Source organism: Glycine soja, chromosome 9, assembly GCF_004193775.1.
Source record: "Glycine soja cultivar W05 chromosome 9, ASM419377v2, whole genome shotgun sequence".
NCBI lineage: Eukaryota > Viridiplantae > Streptophyta > Magnoliopsida > Fabales > Fabaceae > Glycine > Glycine soja.
The window spans coordinates 3914323-3933739 of NC_041010.1; the positions used below are offsets into that span (position 1 = coordinate 3914323).

The following is a 19417-nucleotide window of genomic DNA, read 5'->3' on the forward strand; positions in this document are numbered from 1 at the left end:
TTGTTTTTAATTGAAGATGTTCTAAACACGATTCTGGCGTTAGATGTTGTCGGAAGATGCTCTTTCAAACATGCTCTTTGTATGTAGTTGTTATTTTTGAATAATGGTTTAGTAGATATGTCACGCGAATCTTTCATTTGTTATGGAACTCGAAGCAAGTTCCCTTTGGCCAGAATTTTTAGGTCGCTAGTTTTCCCCAATAATTGTCTTGGAATAAGTGGTCATGCTGAAATAGTTGTGTTGTTATTCTTACTATGTAATGTTGGGTACTCTATGTTCTTTGTTGGCTCAAGTGTGTTATAAAAAAAAAAAAGAAAGAAAATTCCGTGATACACATGATGTGTACCATTCCGCCTGTGCATGCATTAGGAATAAAAGTTGACAATGTATTCAAACTTGTAGATTTGAATGTTAGATGCTAGATTTTCTTGATCCAATATTATATTCCTATCACAATGGAACAAATTCAATACCTCACGTCTTTTCAAAATTAACTCTGCATTCCTCTTTTGTTCATTCTTTCTCATTCAAAATACTATTGTTTATATTTTCATTTTACCACCTTATCTTCTCTTTTGACCTGCGCGCATGTGTGTATTTATATTTGTTATTATATAGCTAGTTTTCTAGAAAGAATATTTTAACAAGTTACATGCTTGGATTTTTATTTTTTTTGAAAAAGTTGAAGCTACATCTTATTATAAAGTATTTCTTTGAAAAGATATGAGTGTTTTGTTGATGCATACTCTTTCAAAAAATATTTCAGCAAGTTATACTTTAACTGTATTTAAAGAAAATTTTAGTTATAATTTGTTAAAATACTCCTTTAAGATAAGTAGATGAATGTTTGCAATTTTCTATTATATATCTAGTTTTCTAGAAAGAATATTTTAACAAGTTACATACTTGATGTTTCTTTCTTCTTTTTTTTTTGAAAAAGTTGAAGCTACATCTTATTAAATTATTTCTTTGAAAAAATATGACTTTTTTGTTGATGCATACTCTTTTAAAAAATATTCTTTAAGATAAGTAGATAAATGTTAGCAATTTTTTTTTTGATGATTTAGAAAATTCTTTTGTATACGCACCTATCCTCACTTTTTATTTTCTTTTGATTTTCTTTTGATTTAAGGATTAAATAGAGTTACTCATTGGATGAGAACTAAAGAGTGAAGATAAAAAGTAACTCTTATGAAATTTTGATCCCTCCTCTCTCTCTTGATTTCCTTGTATTATCTTTCATGTTTATCTATCATTACTTGGATGTGATAATACCTAGTTTTGTTCATTACTGGCGCATTACACAACAGCTAGGATGCAATAATTTTTGTTATTTTCTATTCTAACTGTAGAATGCAATTTTAGTTCTTTGATTTTACTTGTACAGAAAGAACAATTTTTTTTTTTTTGAAAAAAGAGAAAATTTTTGGGGGTTCTTTCCTTGTAATTTAACCTCGGTGGGGAGAACTCTTGAACATCACGTTTGGTAAGGATGTAAACTTTTGGTTTGACTCATGACACCCTTTTGTGTGGTTCTATTTGTCTATCAATAATTTTGGTTATTTTATTTTAAAAAATTCATAATTTTAATAAAATTCTTAATTTTGCATACATTTTTTTTTATCCGATTGAACCATGGATCTAATATATTCATTTAAGGTATTATCATTAATTAATTAAAATGTCTGAAATAAAAAAATTAGGCAAAATGGAGGATTAAACTTGGGAATTTTTTAAAATATGAGGGTTAAACATTTTTATTTTAAAATAAAGAGACTAAAATCACATATTTGAAAAGATAAAAATATCAAAATTATATTTAAGAATATGGGACTAAAAGGTAAAGTGTGATAGAGATCAAAACATAAAAATAGTATAAATATAAAGATTACAATGTAAACACAACATACATTAACGTCATGTCAACGCTCGTTAGCAACATTTTTTTCAATGGCCGGGACCAAAAGGAAATTGAAAATGTTTGGATATAAGGACTAAAACAAATAATTTTTTAAGTGTAAGGACTAAAAAATAAAATTTACACAACTATAAAAATCAAATAAATAATTAAGCATATTAAAAAATTATAGAATTTGGGAAAAGCCGCCCACTTCATTCAATAGAGCTTTTGTGAAAGAGATAATAGGATTAGGAATCAGCATTTCTTGTAAATGAACATAAAGCTTACATAGTCTAAGTGTGCTATGAGGAATAGTCTTACTCCTAAGAATCTTGTAGTGGCTAGAAATAATGGTAGCAATAAACTAAATGATTCGTACATAAAGCCACAACAGGTTGCTGGAATTTCAAACCCTTTCCTTAGCAGGATAAGCACTCATTCTCTAGAATAGTATAAATGATTAATTTGTTTAGGAATAAAACAAACAGAAAGCTTCATTTTTTTGAAAGTTCGGATTTTATAATACATTTACCTAAATCTGATATTCCTTAAAAAATGAGTAAAAGAAAAATTCAAAGATGAGTTATATGTAATATGTAAAAGAATTGAATGAAGAATCTCATTTCATATACTTCAGTATTTTATTTTATTAAAAAGATACTGAATATTAGCATGATATCATTCAAATTCCAGATTGAAGTATCTTTTTGAATGCTAGCCCGAAGAGACTATCATAATAGAGGATTTTCTCATAGTGAAGTTTAAACTTAACAGATTCGACAACCACTTGTGTGATTAAGAATCTTTTATTGTTTTTAAAGCGAGCTAATGGCATATATTGGTGAAAAGTTCTTTGAAGTAATTTTCTTTAACTATTGGTCATGGCTTAATTTTTCCTAGTTTCCAATGGTTACAGTTGTATAATAGAATTTGAGAGTAGACTTAAAGGGGTCAACAGTGGATTACAACAGGTAACTGTCAAAGTAGAGATAACTAAATTTCTCACTAAAGTTGATTTTAACGTATTTAGATTTTAAAAATTAGATTTAACATACTATGAAGATTTTGTATTATATTTTAGAGTTTTCTTAATTTGAATCAACGTGTATATTCTTTTAAAATTATATTTTTTTAATAATTATATATATATATATATATATATATATATATATATATATATATATCAATGATAAGACTTTTAACTTCATAACTAGTGTTTTACATAAAATGTGTTTAATAACAATTATGTATATTAATAACTTTTTAAATTAGATCTTATTGTGAATATAATTTCTCTTCATACTTTTAATACTCGGCAAATCTGTTTCTTTTGTGGTACATGTTATATTTCTTTTGGTACATGGCAAAGGTGTTTGACATGACTAAAAATATTCTAAAAAAAAAATAAAAATAAAAATTGTGTAACTAAAAAAATAATCCTTATAAGGACCACTAGAAGAAGTTTGCTCATATATATATATATATATATTAAATATGAAGTATTTCTACTTCCCCAAATCAGTCACTCATGGTTTTTGTATATAAAAGCTAATAAAGAGTGTTTTAAAAATAAAAATAAAAAGTACATTGTTAACATTCCTAAGAGGTTGTGGATTCCAGCTTAGCAAAGATGCATGACTTTGGAGTTTGGATGATCCATTGGCTTATATTGGAGGGAATGCAGAGCCAGTAGATATATACAAGGAAAGTTTTGCCTTAGGCCTTAAATGAATTTGTCTTTATGCCCCACTTTCTTAAAAGTCTGTTGTTCTTTTATGTGAATGTCTAACATGAGTGGCTGTTTGAAGGATGAATGGTCATTAGCCAACATGCGTGTGCTTGTTTTTTAAGCACATTATTACTAATTCACAAATTTAAATTTTTACCTAATAATCATCATTTTAACAATTTATTAAACCCTTAAAAAACTATTTGTTAAAAAAATTAATATTTTTCTCTCAACTTTCTTACCTTCCTTATTGTCTTTTCCCTTAAAAAAAATTGATTTTTTTTAAAGGCAAACAATTTTATTTTTTAAAAACACTCAAATTCTTCACAAGAAAAGCCGAAGCCAAGTCCAAAAGGCCCCAATGCAGTGCCAGCCTAAAAAAATGTTAGCAATAAGAGACACATATTAGTTGAAGATGACTTTTATATTAATTATTTTTTATACATATTGGACCAATTTGTTTTATTTATCAAGACTTATTTCAAATAATTTTTACAATATAAAATTATTTTATTTTAATCCTAAAAATTTAAAACTTAAGAGGAAAATGAGTTATAAAATTTTAATATGAATTTTGAAAATTTGAAGTTTTAGTGAATGTTTTGGCATAAACGGTTTTAATTAATTTTCAAAATTAAAGGTTTTGGGAGAAGTGTTAATAGAATAAATTAATACTTCTATAGAAGTATTAAACTTAAAAGATTGATTATATGTTTGGATATACACCAATTAGTCACGTCTAATATGAAATTCAAGTCAATTTGACAAAATTAATGTGAAAGCTAGTATTTGTTGCTTCTATATTAACATGAATTTGTGTAAAAATATAATAAAATTGACATGAATATTTTCGTAACAAACAGGCTACCAAACATACTGATTTATTTTTTGAATGGATGCATTGTTTACAAAATATTATAAACAATAAGTCCCTTTGGGGATATTCAATAAAAATTGTAGATAATAACAATATATCTATAAGGTTTATTATAATAAAAAAAAATCAAGTACCTACATCCTATTTGAGATAATTATTACAAAATAGATTAATCATATTCTCTATTTTAAATCAAATGAACTACTTGATCATAAAACTTTGACTTTACTAGAAAGATCATGAGAACAAAGAAAAGGTTGATAATTTGCATTATATTAGGCACCACTAAAATTTCTGCATCTCCAAAATTTCGGCATCAGAGAAATGAAAAATGCGAGTAAATGGTTAATTTAAGAAGAGAAAGCTAGAAACCTCTATTATTAGTCTACTGTGTCCACAAGCAATGGACTTATATTATTATTGCACCACCAAATTGTAGAAAAATGGGTAAGACAGTGGAAAAGTAAGGTAAACAATTGCTTGTAATTTGTTGTGTGTCATCTTTCAATGATTCCAAGACCTTTGTACTTTTTGTGAAGATATTTCCATTTCAGTAGACACTAGACAGTAGCATGCGCTTAGTAAGTATATCCTATAGTGGCAGTGTCCACCCATAAGGTTTTGTTTGTTTTTGTTTGTATCATTGCCAAGATTAGAAAACTTGTGGGACTAAAACTCCGCAAGTTATGGATGTCTGTAGCAGCTTATACGTGCTATAGTCATTTTATTAACAGTGAGCAATGAGACATGTGGGGAGAAAAAGTAGGGGAGGACTTAAGCATATGTGTGAGGGTGGACAAAGGCACCATGACAAATTACACTAGATTTGGTCTGCAGAATGGGGGCATTATTTTGGGACAATTCAGAATGGCCCTACTAGTAGCAGTCTTATATCACTCGCATAAATCTTCTTTAGCTTTGTAGGGTATTATGTACCACTAATATTGTCTAATATCACCCACATAATTCCATTGTTCTTTTTTTTACGAAAAAGTTTAAGTGGAACCTCTATGAGAGTCTATGATGGTCAGAACAAATCTCAATGCTCAAAAATCATCTAAAAAAATATTTAGGGTGTGTTTGTATTAATGTTAGGTTGAACCAACACACATTTCAATGTATTATTTTTAGAAGTAAGAATTTGGAGTTTGAATTGAACGTCCCTTTGAGGTCCTTTCAACGGAAAAATAAAAATACACTTAAATATTACTCACCAACAAGATCATTACATGACTATTAGAATTAAATTCACATATGAATTTGAACCTTACCAATTGAATTGACCTTTATTTACTCCATTATTGTTAATAAATTATAATACACAACGCCCTAATTTTATTTACATGTCACTTTTTATGTTATGGTTGATAATATCATGCATATAAGTTAATTAAGAACCGGAAAGGGGGTAAAGAGATGCAAAGTTGATGCTATGATTTTGTGGCTATAATATGATGTAGCAGAACTAGGAACTCAGTTATGGGATTCGAAGTTCTTGGACAGACAAGGGAACTCAATGAAACGAATGAATTCCGATGAGCATGGTGGTCATGCTTTTCATTATTAGAAGAAGAAATTACAAGGAGGAGGTTGATTACAGATTCTATTCAAAATATTCCCTTACTTGCCAATTACTACTTATAGTTCTCAACCACTAATTGCCTAACTTTTTTCTAACTAACAGCAGTTAACAGAATTAAGTTTGACTAACTAATTACCTTCCTAAGCCTATATCAATTCCTCCCACCCAAAAGAATCCTTGCCCTCAAGGATTAAAGTGAGGAAACTTCTGTTTCAAGTCATAAAAGAATTCCCAAGTTGCATCTTCAGGTAGCTGATGCTTCCATTGAACCAAAACTTTGGTTATAGCACGATTGCCTCTCTTGACTGTCATTCTGTCAATGATAGCTGCAGGTTCCTTCTGAGAAGTATCCAATAAAGGTGAAGGACTAAAGTTCCCAGCAGTAGCAGTACCATTAAACTTCTTTAACTGAGAAACATGGAAGACATTATGAACCATTGATCCAAGAGGCAATTTAAGCTTGTATGCAACAGCACCAATCTTGTCTTCTACTGGAAATGGATCATAGTACTTAGGGGCCAACTTTGCATTGGGTCTGGCCTGCACTGAAACTTGGCGATAAGCATGTAATTTTACATAAACCAAGTCACCAATCTGAAAACTCCTATCAGATCTGCCTCTATCTGCAAGTTGCTTCATTCTGTCCTGGGCTCTTTTCATGTGGAATTTGAGTAACTTTAACATTTCCTCACGTTTCTGCAAACTTCTATCAACCAAAGCAATCTTAGATTCCCTCAGAAGATAAGGTAAATGAACAGGAGGAGCTTGGCCATACACAATCTCATAAGGGCTTGCTTTAATAATGCTATGGTAAGTGGAATTGTACCACCATTCAGCAAGAGGCAACCACTTAAACCACTGTGCTGGAGAGTCACTACACATGCACCTAAGATATGTTTCAAGGCATTTATTCACCACTTCTGATTGACCATCAGTTTGTGGGTGATAAGCTGTAGAGAGTTGTACCTGAATCCCTTGCAAGGACATAAATTCCTTCCAAAAGTGGCTAACAAAAATAGAATCCCTATCACTGGTAATGGTGTCAGGAAACCCATGCAATTTAAAGACATTATCCAGGAAGCATTGGGCCACATTCGCAGCAGTATAAGGATGTGATAAGGCCATGAAATGAGCTGCCTTACTAAACCTATCTACTACTATAAAAATGACTTGTTTACCAAAAGAAAAAGGAAGACCTTCAATGAAGTCCATGGTGATGTGCTGCCATACATGCTCAGGAATAGGTAAGGGCTAAAGCAGGCCTGGAGATGCAGTTGTGTCATATTTACTCCTTTGGCAAATGGCACATTGAAACACAAAAAACTTGACAGCCTTGGACATGCCTCTCCAATAAACCACATTTTCCATCTTTTTCAAGGTAGCATCTCTACCTGAATGGCCCCCACAAGTTGAAGTATGAATCCAAGAGAGAATGTCCTGTCTTAGTTGGGAGTCTGAGCCAATGACTAATCTGCCTTTCCTCCTCAACTCATTCCAGACCCAAGTATAATGTTTGTGAGAAGAGGGATTGTTTTTTAAGTCACTAACAAGTTGTTGTAAGATAGGATCTTTCTGCCAGGACTATTGGATCCTAGAGAGCATGCTAGAATCAAGCTGATGAACCTGTAATGCCATGATCTTAGGGGAATCAAGTCTAGATAAAGCATCTGTCGCCACATTTTCTCGACCCTCTTTATACTCTATGTTGAAATCAAATTCCATCAACTTTACTAACCATTTTTGCTGGAATGCTGTGGACAATATCTGCTCTAGGATGTATGTCAAACTTCTATGATCAGTTCTAATGATGAACTTCTTGGGGAGTAAGTAGTGCCTCCATTTTTGGACTGCAAACACAACTGCCAATAATTCCTTCTCATATTGTGAGTTCAAACTTCTACTGATGAAGGCAATTGGGTGGCAATTCTACATTAACACAACACCTAAGCCTAGGCCAGAAGCATCCACCTCCACCACAAATTCCTTAGAAAAATCTGGTAGGGCCAAAACTGATGATGCTACTAGCCTTTGCTTCAATTCCTGAAATGCTTCTTTTGCTGTAGAAGACCAACTAAAATTTTCCTTTTTCAACATATCAGTCAAGGGTTTTGCAATAGCACCATATTGACTTACAAATCTTCTGTAATAACCTGCAAGACCCAAGAAACTCCTTAATTGCTTCAAGTTTTATGGTAGGGCCCAATCTTGTACTACTGCAATTTTTTAAGGATTCGTGGAAACTCCTTCTTTAGCAATAAAATGGCCCAAATATTCTACCTTGTCAACAACAAAATAGCATTTGGATTTCTTAGCATACAAGCAATAAGTTCTCATAGTATGAAGAACCTGATATAGATGAGAAAGGTGGTCCTCCGTACTTCTACTGTAGATGAGTATATCATCAAATAAAACAAGTAAGAACCTTCTCAAGTAATGCTGAAAAATTGAATTGATCAGCCCTTGAAATGTGGTAGGAGCATTGGTAAGCCCAAAGGGCATCACCAAGTATTCAAAGTGGCCCGCATGAGTTCTGAAAGCAGTTTTGTGAATATCAGCTGCATCCATTCGAACTTGATTGTAACCAGCTCTTAAGTCAATTTTGGAAAAAATGGTTGACCCATGCAACTCATCCAGAAGGTCTTCTACTAATGGTATAGGGAATTTGTTCTTGATAGTTGCCTTATTGAGATCCCTATAATCCACACAAAGCCTCCAGGCCCCATTTTTCTTTCCCACCAATACCATTGGACTTGCATAAGGACTGTCACTCTTCTGTATAATTCCTGACTTTAAATAGTCTTGAATCAATCCATCAATAACTTTTTGTTGTTGTTTAGCATACCTATAAGGCCTCTTGTTGGTAGGGTTAGCTCCTTGCATTAAAGGAATCTTGTGATCATGGTCAACTCGACAAGGGGGAAGACCAGATGGTTCCTGAAAAACATATGTGAATTCGAGTAACAAACTATTAATATCAGGTGGCAGTACCTGTTGACTAGTATGAGTAGTCAAAGAGTGGAGTAGGGAGCCTTCAACTGCAGATTGCAAACTAATCAGAGAGAGGTGGACACCATAAGAGATAGTTTTATGAAGATGTTGTTTTCGGGCAGTGGCCAGATTGGTAGGAGTAGCTCCTCTCAGGACATGTCTTTTTCCATGGACAAAAATTTTCATTGTTAATTTGTTGAAATTCCATGTGATGTCCCCTAATGTTACTAGCCATTCAATTCCCAATACTAAATCACAACAACCAAGAGGTAACAACATCATATCAGAAGTAAAGTTGGTATTTTGAATTGACCAAGAAAATTTTGGAACCTTTGAAGAAATCTAGACTTTATTTCCATCTGCTATAGTGACAGAAACAATGTCCATAGCTTCTGTTTGACAGCCCATATTCTGAGCTATGTGTAAGCCCAAAAATTTATGAGTGCTTCCACTATCTATTAAAATATGGAGAGGTTTCTTTCCACAATAACCAGTGAATCTCATGGTTCAAAAATTAGCTACTCCAGTTAATGCATTCACATAAATTAAAGGTTCTGAATCAGGTTCAGTAACCACATTAGCATCAGGTTGTTGAGGTCTAGGGCCCTCTTCTTCATCTTCAATTTCCAACACATGGATCTGCAATCTCTTATGTGTAAGGCCATGTTCAGGTGTAAATGGTTCATCACAAAAGTAGCATAGGCCCTTCGATCTTCTTTCAGCCATGTATGTGGGAGTTAGGTGCTTAGGTGTTTGTGGTTTGGTAGAGGGATTGATGGTTAAAGGATTGGTTGATCTAGGAGGGTTTGGAAGTAGGGGTGATTTAGGAACAAAGAAAGATTTCTGGTTCTTGACAAATGGTTTGGCTTGTGTATTGGAGAAGGAAGATTCATACATCTTTGCAAGGGAATAAGCCTTTCGAACAGAATTTGGCTGAAACATTCGAACAATCATTTGAACCTCTTGTTTTAATCCTCCTAAAAAGCAGCTAAGTTGACGCTCATCAGAAAGATCCACTCTTAATACAATTGAGTCAAACTCCTCATGATACTCTATGATGGATCCTGTCTGCCTGAGCTTCATTAAATCCGCCATGGGATCTTCATAAACATGTCCAAAACAATCAAGTAACAAGATCTGATATTCATTCCAAGAAGGCAAATTCTCCAATCCTACAGATTTTATGTAAGCACTATGCCACTACAGTGCTTTTCCTTCGAAATGAACTACTTCTAAACATACCTTGAATTCATCAGGTGTATTATCAATCGAAAAAAAAGTTTCACACTGGATCAACCACTGTTTTATTCCTTCACCATTGAATCTTGGAAAGTCCAACCTAGCCAATCAAGTCCCACAAGAATAGGGGTTGGATCTCTCACCTCTAGGTGGATTGCTTGCTGCTGGAGAATCTTGTTGCCTCTGCTGAAACATTCCGTGTATTGTTTGTTGCATGGAAGCACCGAGCTCGACAAATCTTGATTTCATTCTGCTGCTGAGACGTTCTTCCATTTCATGAAGGGAAGCTTGACAACGTGTGTTCTCTGCCATTGCTTGATCACCAAGGAAGGAACAGGCTCGATGATACCAATTGATGTAGTAGAACTAGGAACTCAGCTATGGGATTCGAAGTTCTTGGACAGACAAGGGAACTCAATGAAACGAATGAATTCCAATTAGCATGGTGGTCATGCTTTTCATTATTAGAAGAAGAAATTACAAGGAGGAGGTTGATTACATATTCTATTCAAAATGTTCCCTTACTTGCCAATTACTACTTATAGTTCTCAACCACTAACTGCCTAACTACTTTTTTAACTAACAGCAGTTAACATAATTAAGTCTAAGTAACTACCTACCTTCTTAAGCCTGTATCATAATATTACTCAAGTAAAGTTTCATGTCATTCATTTGATTGATTAATTATTTCAAAGATCAATAGCATGGAAACAGAGTTAGCTTTTAAAATTGTTTAATGGTGGCACTAGCATAAGGAAAAGAGGTGTTTGTTATTGTTACACCACTTACCATGTGGCATGTGCACTTGATAGATATTTTCTTCCTTTTTTTATAGAAAAAAAGGCATTAGCAAAGAGGTCTGTATGTGACTCTTAAACTGCATTAATTGGCGAATAATTATACTGGTGTCACAACTGATAGAGTCACAAAAATGCATCAAATGCCATGATAATGATAATGATTTGAAAGCCAATCAATCATCCATAATGGCATTGGTAGTTTGCTATGGTATATTTTTGGTAGCACTAGAAATCTCACTTCTCCAACTTGCAAATCAGCCCAGCTTTCTTGTCTTCTTGCTTCCAAACTGTTCCAAATGGAGTTTTTCCATTCTAAGGTTTAAGTATGTCACGGGCTTTAAAGAGAGTTTGGATTGGTATTTATAGATCAGTTAATAAGGACTGATTGCAATGAGAATTGAATTAAGCTTTTAATAAAGCAAAGTACTTCAATTTAGCTATGTTTGTACTTTAATTGATTGATGAAATAGAAAATGTTAGTTTTAGTGAGTGTTTTATTCCCTTTTAACAGGAAAAAAAGAGAAAGAAAAAGAATAGGCAAAGGTTATGGATGAGGTGCTCATTTTTTTTCACCTAATCCATGATACTGTTTAGTTATTAATTTAATTAGGAGGTGAGAATTAAATCTTTGACATAGTAAAAATAATTTTAATGAGGTTGATATGTAAATTTTATAACTCACACTTTAAATTTATTAAGATTTAATTATTATCTATAATATAATTTTTTCTCTCAATCATATTTTTTTTTCACTAGACAATTAAAATCTTAAAAATATTAAATCAAGTTCCGCTCAAGCAACGATATGTTAATAAAATCTTTACATAGTTTGGACATGTATAGAATACTGTTATTATATAAAAAAAAAATAGATGTGCCTGATATCTGTGGGTCCATGTGAACAACTCTTTCAAACTTTGTTAATGTAATGCTATTGACGCCGCATTTCAATCAATACTGCACATAATTCTCACACGGTTTCATCTAACCTTTTCCAAAAGGTAAAAAAGAAAAAGAAAGAAAGAAAAACATATTCACTTAACCTCATGGATTCATGTGCCAATTATGCATACTTATGACTTAGCATTACATAGGTACCAATTTTTTTAATATGTAACGTCATCAAGCTCTAAATTCCACTATAAATACAAGCATGGTTGAGAGGGTTTGGCATATAGAGTAACCAGTAGTGTGCAAAAGAAAACTCAAGCTCCCAGATTCTGTTCCAATGCCTCCCGTACCAATTTCCCCCATCAAAGTTGGGCACATTGATGATGTCCAAGAGCTAAGAAAAACCAAGCCAAGGACAATTCCTCAAAGATTTGTACGAGACTTGACAGAAAGACCAACACTCACTACACCTCTTCCCCCACCACATAGTGACATGCCAGTCATTGATTTCTCTAAGCTTAGCAAAGGGAACAAAGAGGAAGTCCTCACTGAACTTTTCAATCTTGCAACTGCTTGTGAAGAGTGGGGATTTTTTCAGGTAAATATTTATATAGTATTTGGTTCTTACTAAAACTATTACTGTTTGATAACTATTCAGACTATCATTAACTTACCGAAGTGACATTTTTTTTATCTGTGAAAATGGAAGATAGTGTCAGGAGTATATAATAATTCATACACTCTACTCAACCAATTAAGTTAGACCCCTTCACATCAAAGTTACATATATATAATTATGTGTATTTTTTTAAAACATATTCTATCATGGAAACTAATGTTTAGTACGGTCATTAGGTAATTAATCATGAAATTGACCTCAATCTGCTGGAGAGCATCGAGAACCTGAGCAGGGAGTTTTTCATGCTACCTTTGGAAGAGAAACAGAAATACCCTATGGCTCCAGGAACAGTCCAAGGGTATGGACAAGCTTTTGTTTTCTCAGAGGACCAAAAACTGGACTGGTGCAACATGTTTGCTCTTGGAATTGAACCTCAATATGTTAGGAACCCAAATCTATGGCCAAAGAAACCAGAAAAATTCAGGTAACATATATAGTACTTCCATATATTTTTAGGACGAAGCGTGGTTCCTTAGGTGGTTTAGTGTTGTTCTCGAATCAAAATTGGAGTTTTACTTCAGAAACATATGCTAACCTTAAATGTAAATATTTATTACACGAATTATCAAGATGAAACTCCAGCTTTGATTGGAAAACAACACTAAAAGTACTTAAGTATCTAAGGAACCATATCTAAGTTTTGTTGATATTTGTATTCATTTAGTCCAATGTTTTTTTATGTTAGTTAAAGAAACTTTAAAATGCTTAAACATTCATGCAGCGAAACTGTGGAAGAATACTCAGGAGAAATAAGGAAACTCTGCTATAATCTGTTAACATACATAGCTTTAGGCCTTGGTTTGAAAGGGGATGAGTTTGAGGAGATGTTTGGCGTATCGGTGCAAGCCGTGAGGATGAACTACTACCCTCCATGTTCAAGACCTGACCTTGTTTTGGGTCTGAGTCCCCATTCAGATGGAAGTGCCCTCACTGTTCTGCAGCAAGCAAAGGGAGGCCCAGTGGGACTTCAGATACTCAAGGACAATACATGGGTTCCTATTCAACCAATTCCAAATGCTCTTGTCATCAACATTGGAGACACAATAGAAGTAAGGCCGCCACTACACTTTTTCTCCTTTTTTTATTCTGTCTATAAAACTTTTAGTTACATAACATAACATAACATAACAGGTAGCTTCATTGACTTGTCTCTTTTTTTTAATGTTTTGAGTTCTTTTTCTCTCATGGATTTGATTATTGATACTAATTTGCGTTATGTATAGGTTCTTACAAATGGGAAATACAGGAGTGTGGAGCATAGAGCTGTGGCTCATGAGGAGAAAGCTAGACTCTCAATTGTGACATTTTTTGCTCCTAGCTATGAAGTGGAGCTTGGTCCAATGCCTGAGTTTGTGGATGAAAACCACCCATGCAAGTATAAAATATACAATCATGGAGAGTACAGTAAACACTATGTAACAAACAAGTTACAAGGTAAAAAGACCCTGGAATTTGCCAAGATCCAAACCAAGAACACAAACTAGGAAGTTCCCTAACTAGTTAGGAGAACTATAATTAGACTGACTAATGACTGTGTGTGTAGAATTAATTATCTACCACATAAAAGCATCATGGTCAAATCTCTCGATTCTATTTTTGTTGAAAAAGTAGGCAAAGTAATTAGTTGGAGTGATGTAGGAGGGTGTGATTGTGGGTCACATACAGAAGACTCACTGTTTCTTATTCCAAATATGTATATGCTATATATCTCTCAATGGAAACTAGTGGCATCTTATTTTATAAGCTTTATTTCCAAACTGTCTTGATATGTGGACATTAATGGTCTAAAGCACAAAAAAAGAAACCAAGAATAAAGTAGAATTAAATGACAGTACCACTTCTCTCTCCATAATATTTCTTATAAGGAAAGAAGCAGGCAATCATGTGGAGCACTTCCACACAAATATTTTATGAAAGAATCAAACAGGAAGGGGACAAAATCATTGGTTGTCTTATTGTTCTTAAGGGGAGAGCCTTTTTCTTTGTGATCAGAGAGAAAGGAGCCCCGCAAGTAATTTGTGAATGTGTTAGCTATTCATATAATTGGAGGGAAGCACCAACCAAGGAAGTTGTGATGGTTCATAGTGATGATTCTCGGCTGAAATGACATTTAGGTGCTTTAATTTAACAATCAATTAAGAGTTTAATTCTTATGTGTATCAATTAATCACAAAATCAACAAACTTATTATAAATAGTCATTTCTGACTATCAATATATTATTAGTTTGAGTAAAATTGAACTTGGATCACTTAAAAAAGATTTTGAATTAGTTTTGTGAAGAAAAAAAATATGGTTGAAAAGAGACATTCCACCATAGTTGTACAATCAGATTTTTGAAAGAAATTAGTCATTAACAAAACTTATAGACACATCACACAAATATCATAATGATAAAAAATAGTTTTTTCTAATTAAACGAGAGTGAGACAGATAATGTGAGACTTCTTAACACCCCTCTATATATGTTTGTCAAAACAAGCAAACTTACTCGAATAGGCAAGAATCAAAATAGACTATATACTCTCATACCGTGTTAAATTTATTTTAAAATCAACTAATATTAAGTGAAGTTGTTCAAAAGATATATAAGTTATATTTCGAGAATTGAAGAGGCGATGTGAAGCTTCTTTAACAATTAAGAGCATGTTTGGGAAAAATTATAATCTGTCATTTCAGCTGTTTTTACGATAGAAAAGCTGTCTGCAAAATAAATTAGCCAGCTTGAGAGCAAACCACGTTTTTCTCATGTCTATATAAGTGAGGCATACAGGGAAAAAGGATGTACCTATGTACTTTGATAGGTGGTGGCAAGACAGTAGTAGTTCAGTCAAAAATATACGAAGGTGGAGTTGGGTGGGATGGTACCTTAAGCCCATGCGTGGTTTGGTCACACTCACTAGTGAACTAAGCAACTTACACACAACACAATGTGTTGTTGTAGAGCAAAGGTTTAAGGCATAAAATGCTGCCTAATAAAGTTGCAACATGAATATGCTGCTTAACTAAGTGGGAAGTAAAAATATCAACAAAAGTACAGCATCGAGACTGTTTGACGGTGACATATTTACTCAGTACCACGATTAAACAAAGAGGCAAGTTACCTTAGTGGATCCTACTTAATCAGGCCACGAATCCACAAAATCGTCTTCCACTATAGCAATATAGTAGTCACAGTCATATAATTCAACTTACCTGAATAAAAGTTATACCCCATTTTTTGTTTGATCTAGAGACTAGTATTCAAACCAATTGATTACTTTGAATGGGGATTTGTTTTTTTAATAAAAAAATGGGGTTAGGAGGAGATTGTCATGATTTGTCTGATTGTGTGTTACATAACGCGTTTTAGTTCTATCAGCTAAGCCTAAGCCTGCTAATTTGTTCTGTAAAATTATGCATCTTTTTGAAGAATATTTTCAGATATTTAATGAGTCCTTCTAATCAAAGGACTCAACCCATCATCTCCCATCATTTTCTGATTCTCTAATTACAAAATAACACATCACCAAGAAAAATTGGGTCACGTTTGATTTGAGGATATATTTTTTGTTTTCATTTACTGTAATAGTTTTAATTTTCACATTTTCAAGGTAGAGAATTTTATTTTTAATTAAAAGTTATTTGTTTTTCAATTAAAGTAAAACGGAAAGTACAATGATATCAATCCATAAATAACATGCATGGCTCAAAGAAGAGCATACAGAAATACTACCGATACATTCTAATCCTCATTTTTCATACACTTTATGTGACATCCTTTATCTCGATATATATATTTATATAATTAAATACATGAAAATTTAGAATTACATAAAATGATTTTATTCAATAAACATAAAGGAGTTCACGTGGGTAAAATGTTCACATTCATGTTAATCATCAAATAAAAAACTTATCAAATAAGGGTATGAAAACATCTCCGGCCTAAAACAAACTCATCCAATTTTTTTTTACAAAAGAAAAACAAGTTAAACAGCAGAATAACATAAATCAACATATTCAGAACATTATGCAAATATTATAAAAACTCATGCCCCAATGTCACATCTTATCAGAGTGTTGTGTCGCAGCGTCCTCTAGCACGAGATTCTTTAAATGCATGATTCAAGCACAAACAGCATACAGAGAGTGAGTTATTACATTCCTAAATAGGTATAGATAAACGAAAACACATATATATAATATAAGTATAACAAGTTCAACTTAGCACAATTCACATCATTTTACCACTCATTGTGTAGCATCGTTTGTCCCAAGGATTTAATCACAAAATCACATTTCACACATTCACATTAATCACATGTTCAAAACAACACATCTTAAGTACAACACAACATCTTACACTCACATAATTCATTACCCACCATCACGTAACATGTCACAATTATCATTGCACGTGTGTTATGCAACAAATATACTAAGACTCAATCTTATATGCAATGTGCTACCATGTCAACGAAAAATCTCATCGGACACTTAGGAGTACATGATAAGACAGACCACACGCTAGTAAATCAGGTCACTCTCACTAGGTAAAATCATAGGAAGACCAGTCAGGGTCACTCTGAAGAGTCCGTTAGGGCCTCTCTCTTTTGAACCCAAAAAACATTTTAACACACAGACTCTATCTATGAACTATACAAAACACACGAATCCTCAATTGTTCTCAAAATAATTTTAACTCTTCATGTTTCAAAGTGATTCAACTCGTCGGGTTCTCACAGTGGATCTCATCACAATATTCGTCGTGCATTAGCTTGCTGCTCTTAAAGGGTCTTACAGTCGTTTGATTGTACGGTTCATAACTCATAACTAAATTCACACAACATCTCAATGCACATGTGATCTCATAATTTAACACATTTTTAATTTGTCACTTACACACAGTTCATCACACTTTCATAATTCCAAGACATCATGTTATCACACCTCATGCATCATATACATATCATACAATAATAATATTAATATGTTATGTTCATATGACTAATCATATCATTAAAATAGACATTTAAAATCATACATGTGTCACTAGAGTTTGAACTATGCAATACACACAACTACTCAACTATTTTCAAAATCGTTTTAACTCATTGAACCTCAAAGTGATTAGACTCATCGGGTTCTTACAGTGGAGATTATCATAAAACTCGTCGTGCATTAACTCGTCGCCCTTAAAGGGTCTTACAGTTGTGTAATTGTACATGTCATAACTCACAACTCAATGTGTAAAAAATCTCAATACACATGTATTTTATAATTCAACACATACTCAATTTATCACATACATTTAATCTTAATCACAATGTTATAATCTCAAAGCAACATATTATCACACGTCATGAATCATATACACATCACACAGTATTAATATTTACATGGCACAAAACATGTATCTATTAAGTCGAACTATATTATTTTCAATTAAAAAGAGTTAATAAATAATTAAACTAAAAATACATTAAAAGTATTTATCGTTGAATCTAATATATTAATTTCCTTCAATTTAATTTTATTATTTGAACTATTAATTCCTAATTTATTTTAACAATTCATATACATATATATGTGTTATAATCAACATGTAATAAGCTTATGAGACCAAAACATGACAAAGAACGTTCCAACATTCTAATTTACACGCTAATCTAGTAAATCTTGTTCAAAACACAAACGAGTTATACAAAAATACTTCTCACAACATAGGGAGTAAAACCTCTCAAACAATTCACATAATCATATCAAAATCATACGTTCAAAAACATGAAAACATCAAGGGCAGTCAATTTTATTAACCAATTCCCATCAGGGCATCAATTGGTCTGTCAAACATAACAATCTCGTGATTATAATCATAAAGGCAAAATTATAATACAATAAACATCCTAAAACAAATCCCAATTTGATCCTCTAAGGATCCCTACACATGCTCATTTTAATCTCAATTTTGATAAATTCATCTTTTACCTTTAAGCAAGTTCACATGTGTAGTTTGGCAGCAATAAGGCATCTCTAACGGTTCCTTAAGATTCCTCAAGCTTTTCCTCTGGTTGTTCTGTTAGGGTTTCTAATCGTTAGAGAAAAGAAGAAGGGATTGAAACCTCAATTTTAGTATCTCTGTATGAGGGACATTTCTCTCTCTATAGACATTATTTCATAAATCCCAACGGTGGGAATGTGTGATAATTAGTTCCCAAGGTTGTGTGCAAATTTTAGGACAATCCAATGGTTAATGAGTCAAGGATCATAGTTTTACTAGAACAAGTTCGGATATATAAGAAAAAAAAAGGTTTTGAAAAAGAAAGAAGAGATAACGAAATTGGATGGTAGAGAGAGGGTAGAAACATATCGTAAATATAAAAGCTGATCAAATATGACTTTATTTATAGCTAAGGTAATTTACTCTATTTTTTTATTTTATAAAAATGAACTCTATTTTATTCCCTATCAAATGAATAAATAAAATATTTTTTTATTTTCTAAAAATATATTTATTTTATTTATCTTAAAATCATTATTTTAATTGATAAAAATATTTATTTACTTTTTTAATTACAAAAGCCTTATTATTTTTCTAAAATTGTATTTATTTTTAAATAAAACTCTTTAATTTATTTTACGAAAAATAGGGTGTTACACTTTCTATCATTATATAAAAATTATTGAAAATTCTAAAATTTTGTAAATATTATTTCTTATTTAATTAATCTTATTCATAATTTTAAATTTT

The 19417-nt window shown here is 32.4% G+C and overlaps 1 protein-coding gene across 1 annotated transcript; it reads left to right on the forward strand.

Moving 5' to 3' along the window:
• The first annotated feature begins 12267 nt into the window (after nt 1-12267).
• LOC114425926 (protein SRG1-like) lies at nt 12268-14434 on the forward strand. The gene is made up of 4 exons (XM_028392905.1): nt 12268-12604; nt 12862-13109; nt 13407-13734; nt 13909-14434. Exons 1-4 carry the CDS (start codon nt 12344-12346, stop codon nt 14167-14169), a joined length of 1098 nt encoding a protein of 365 aa, XP_028248706.1. The 5' UTR covers nt 12268-12343; the 3' UTR covers nt 14170-14434.
• The last annotated feature ends 4983 nt before the right edge of the window (nt 14435-19417 follow it).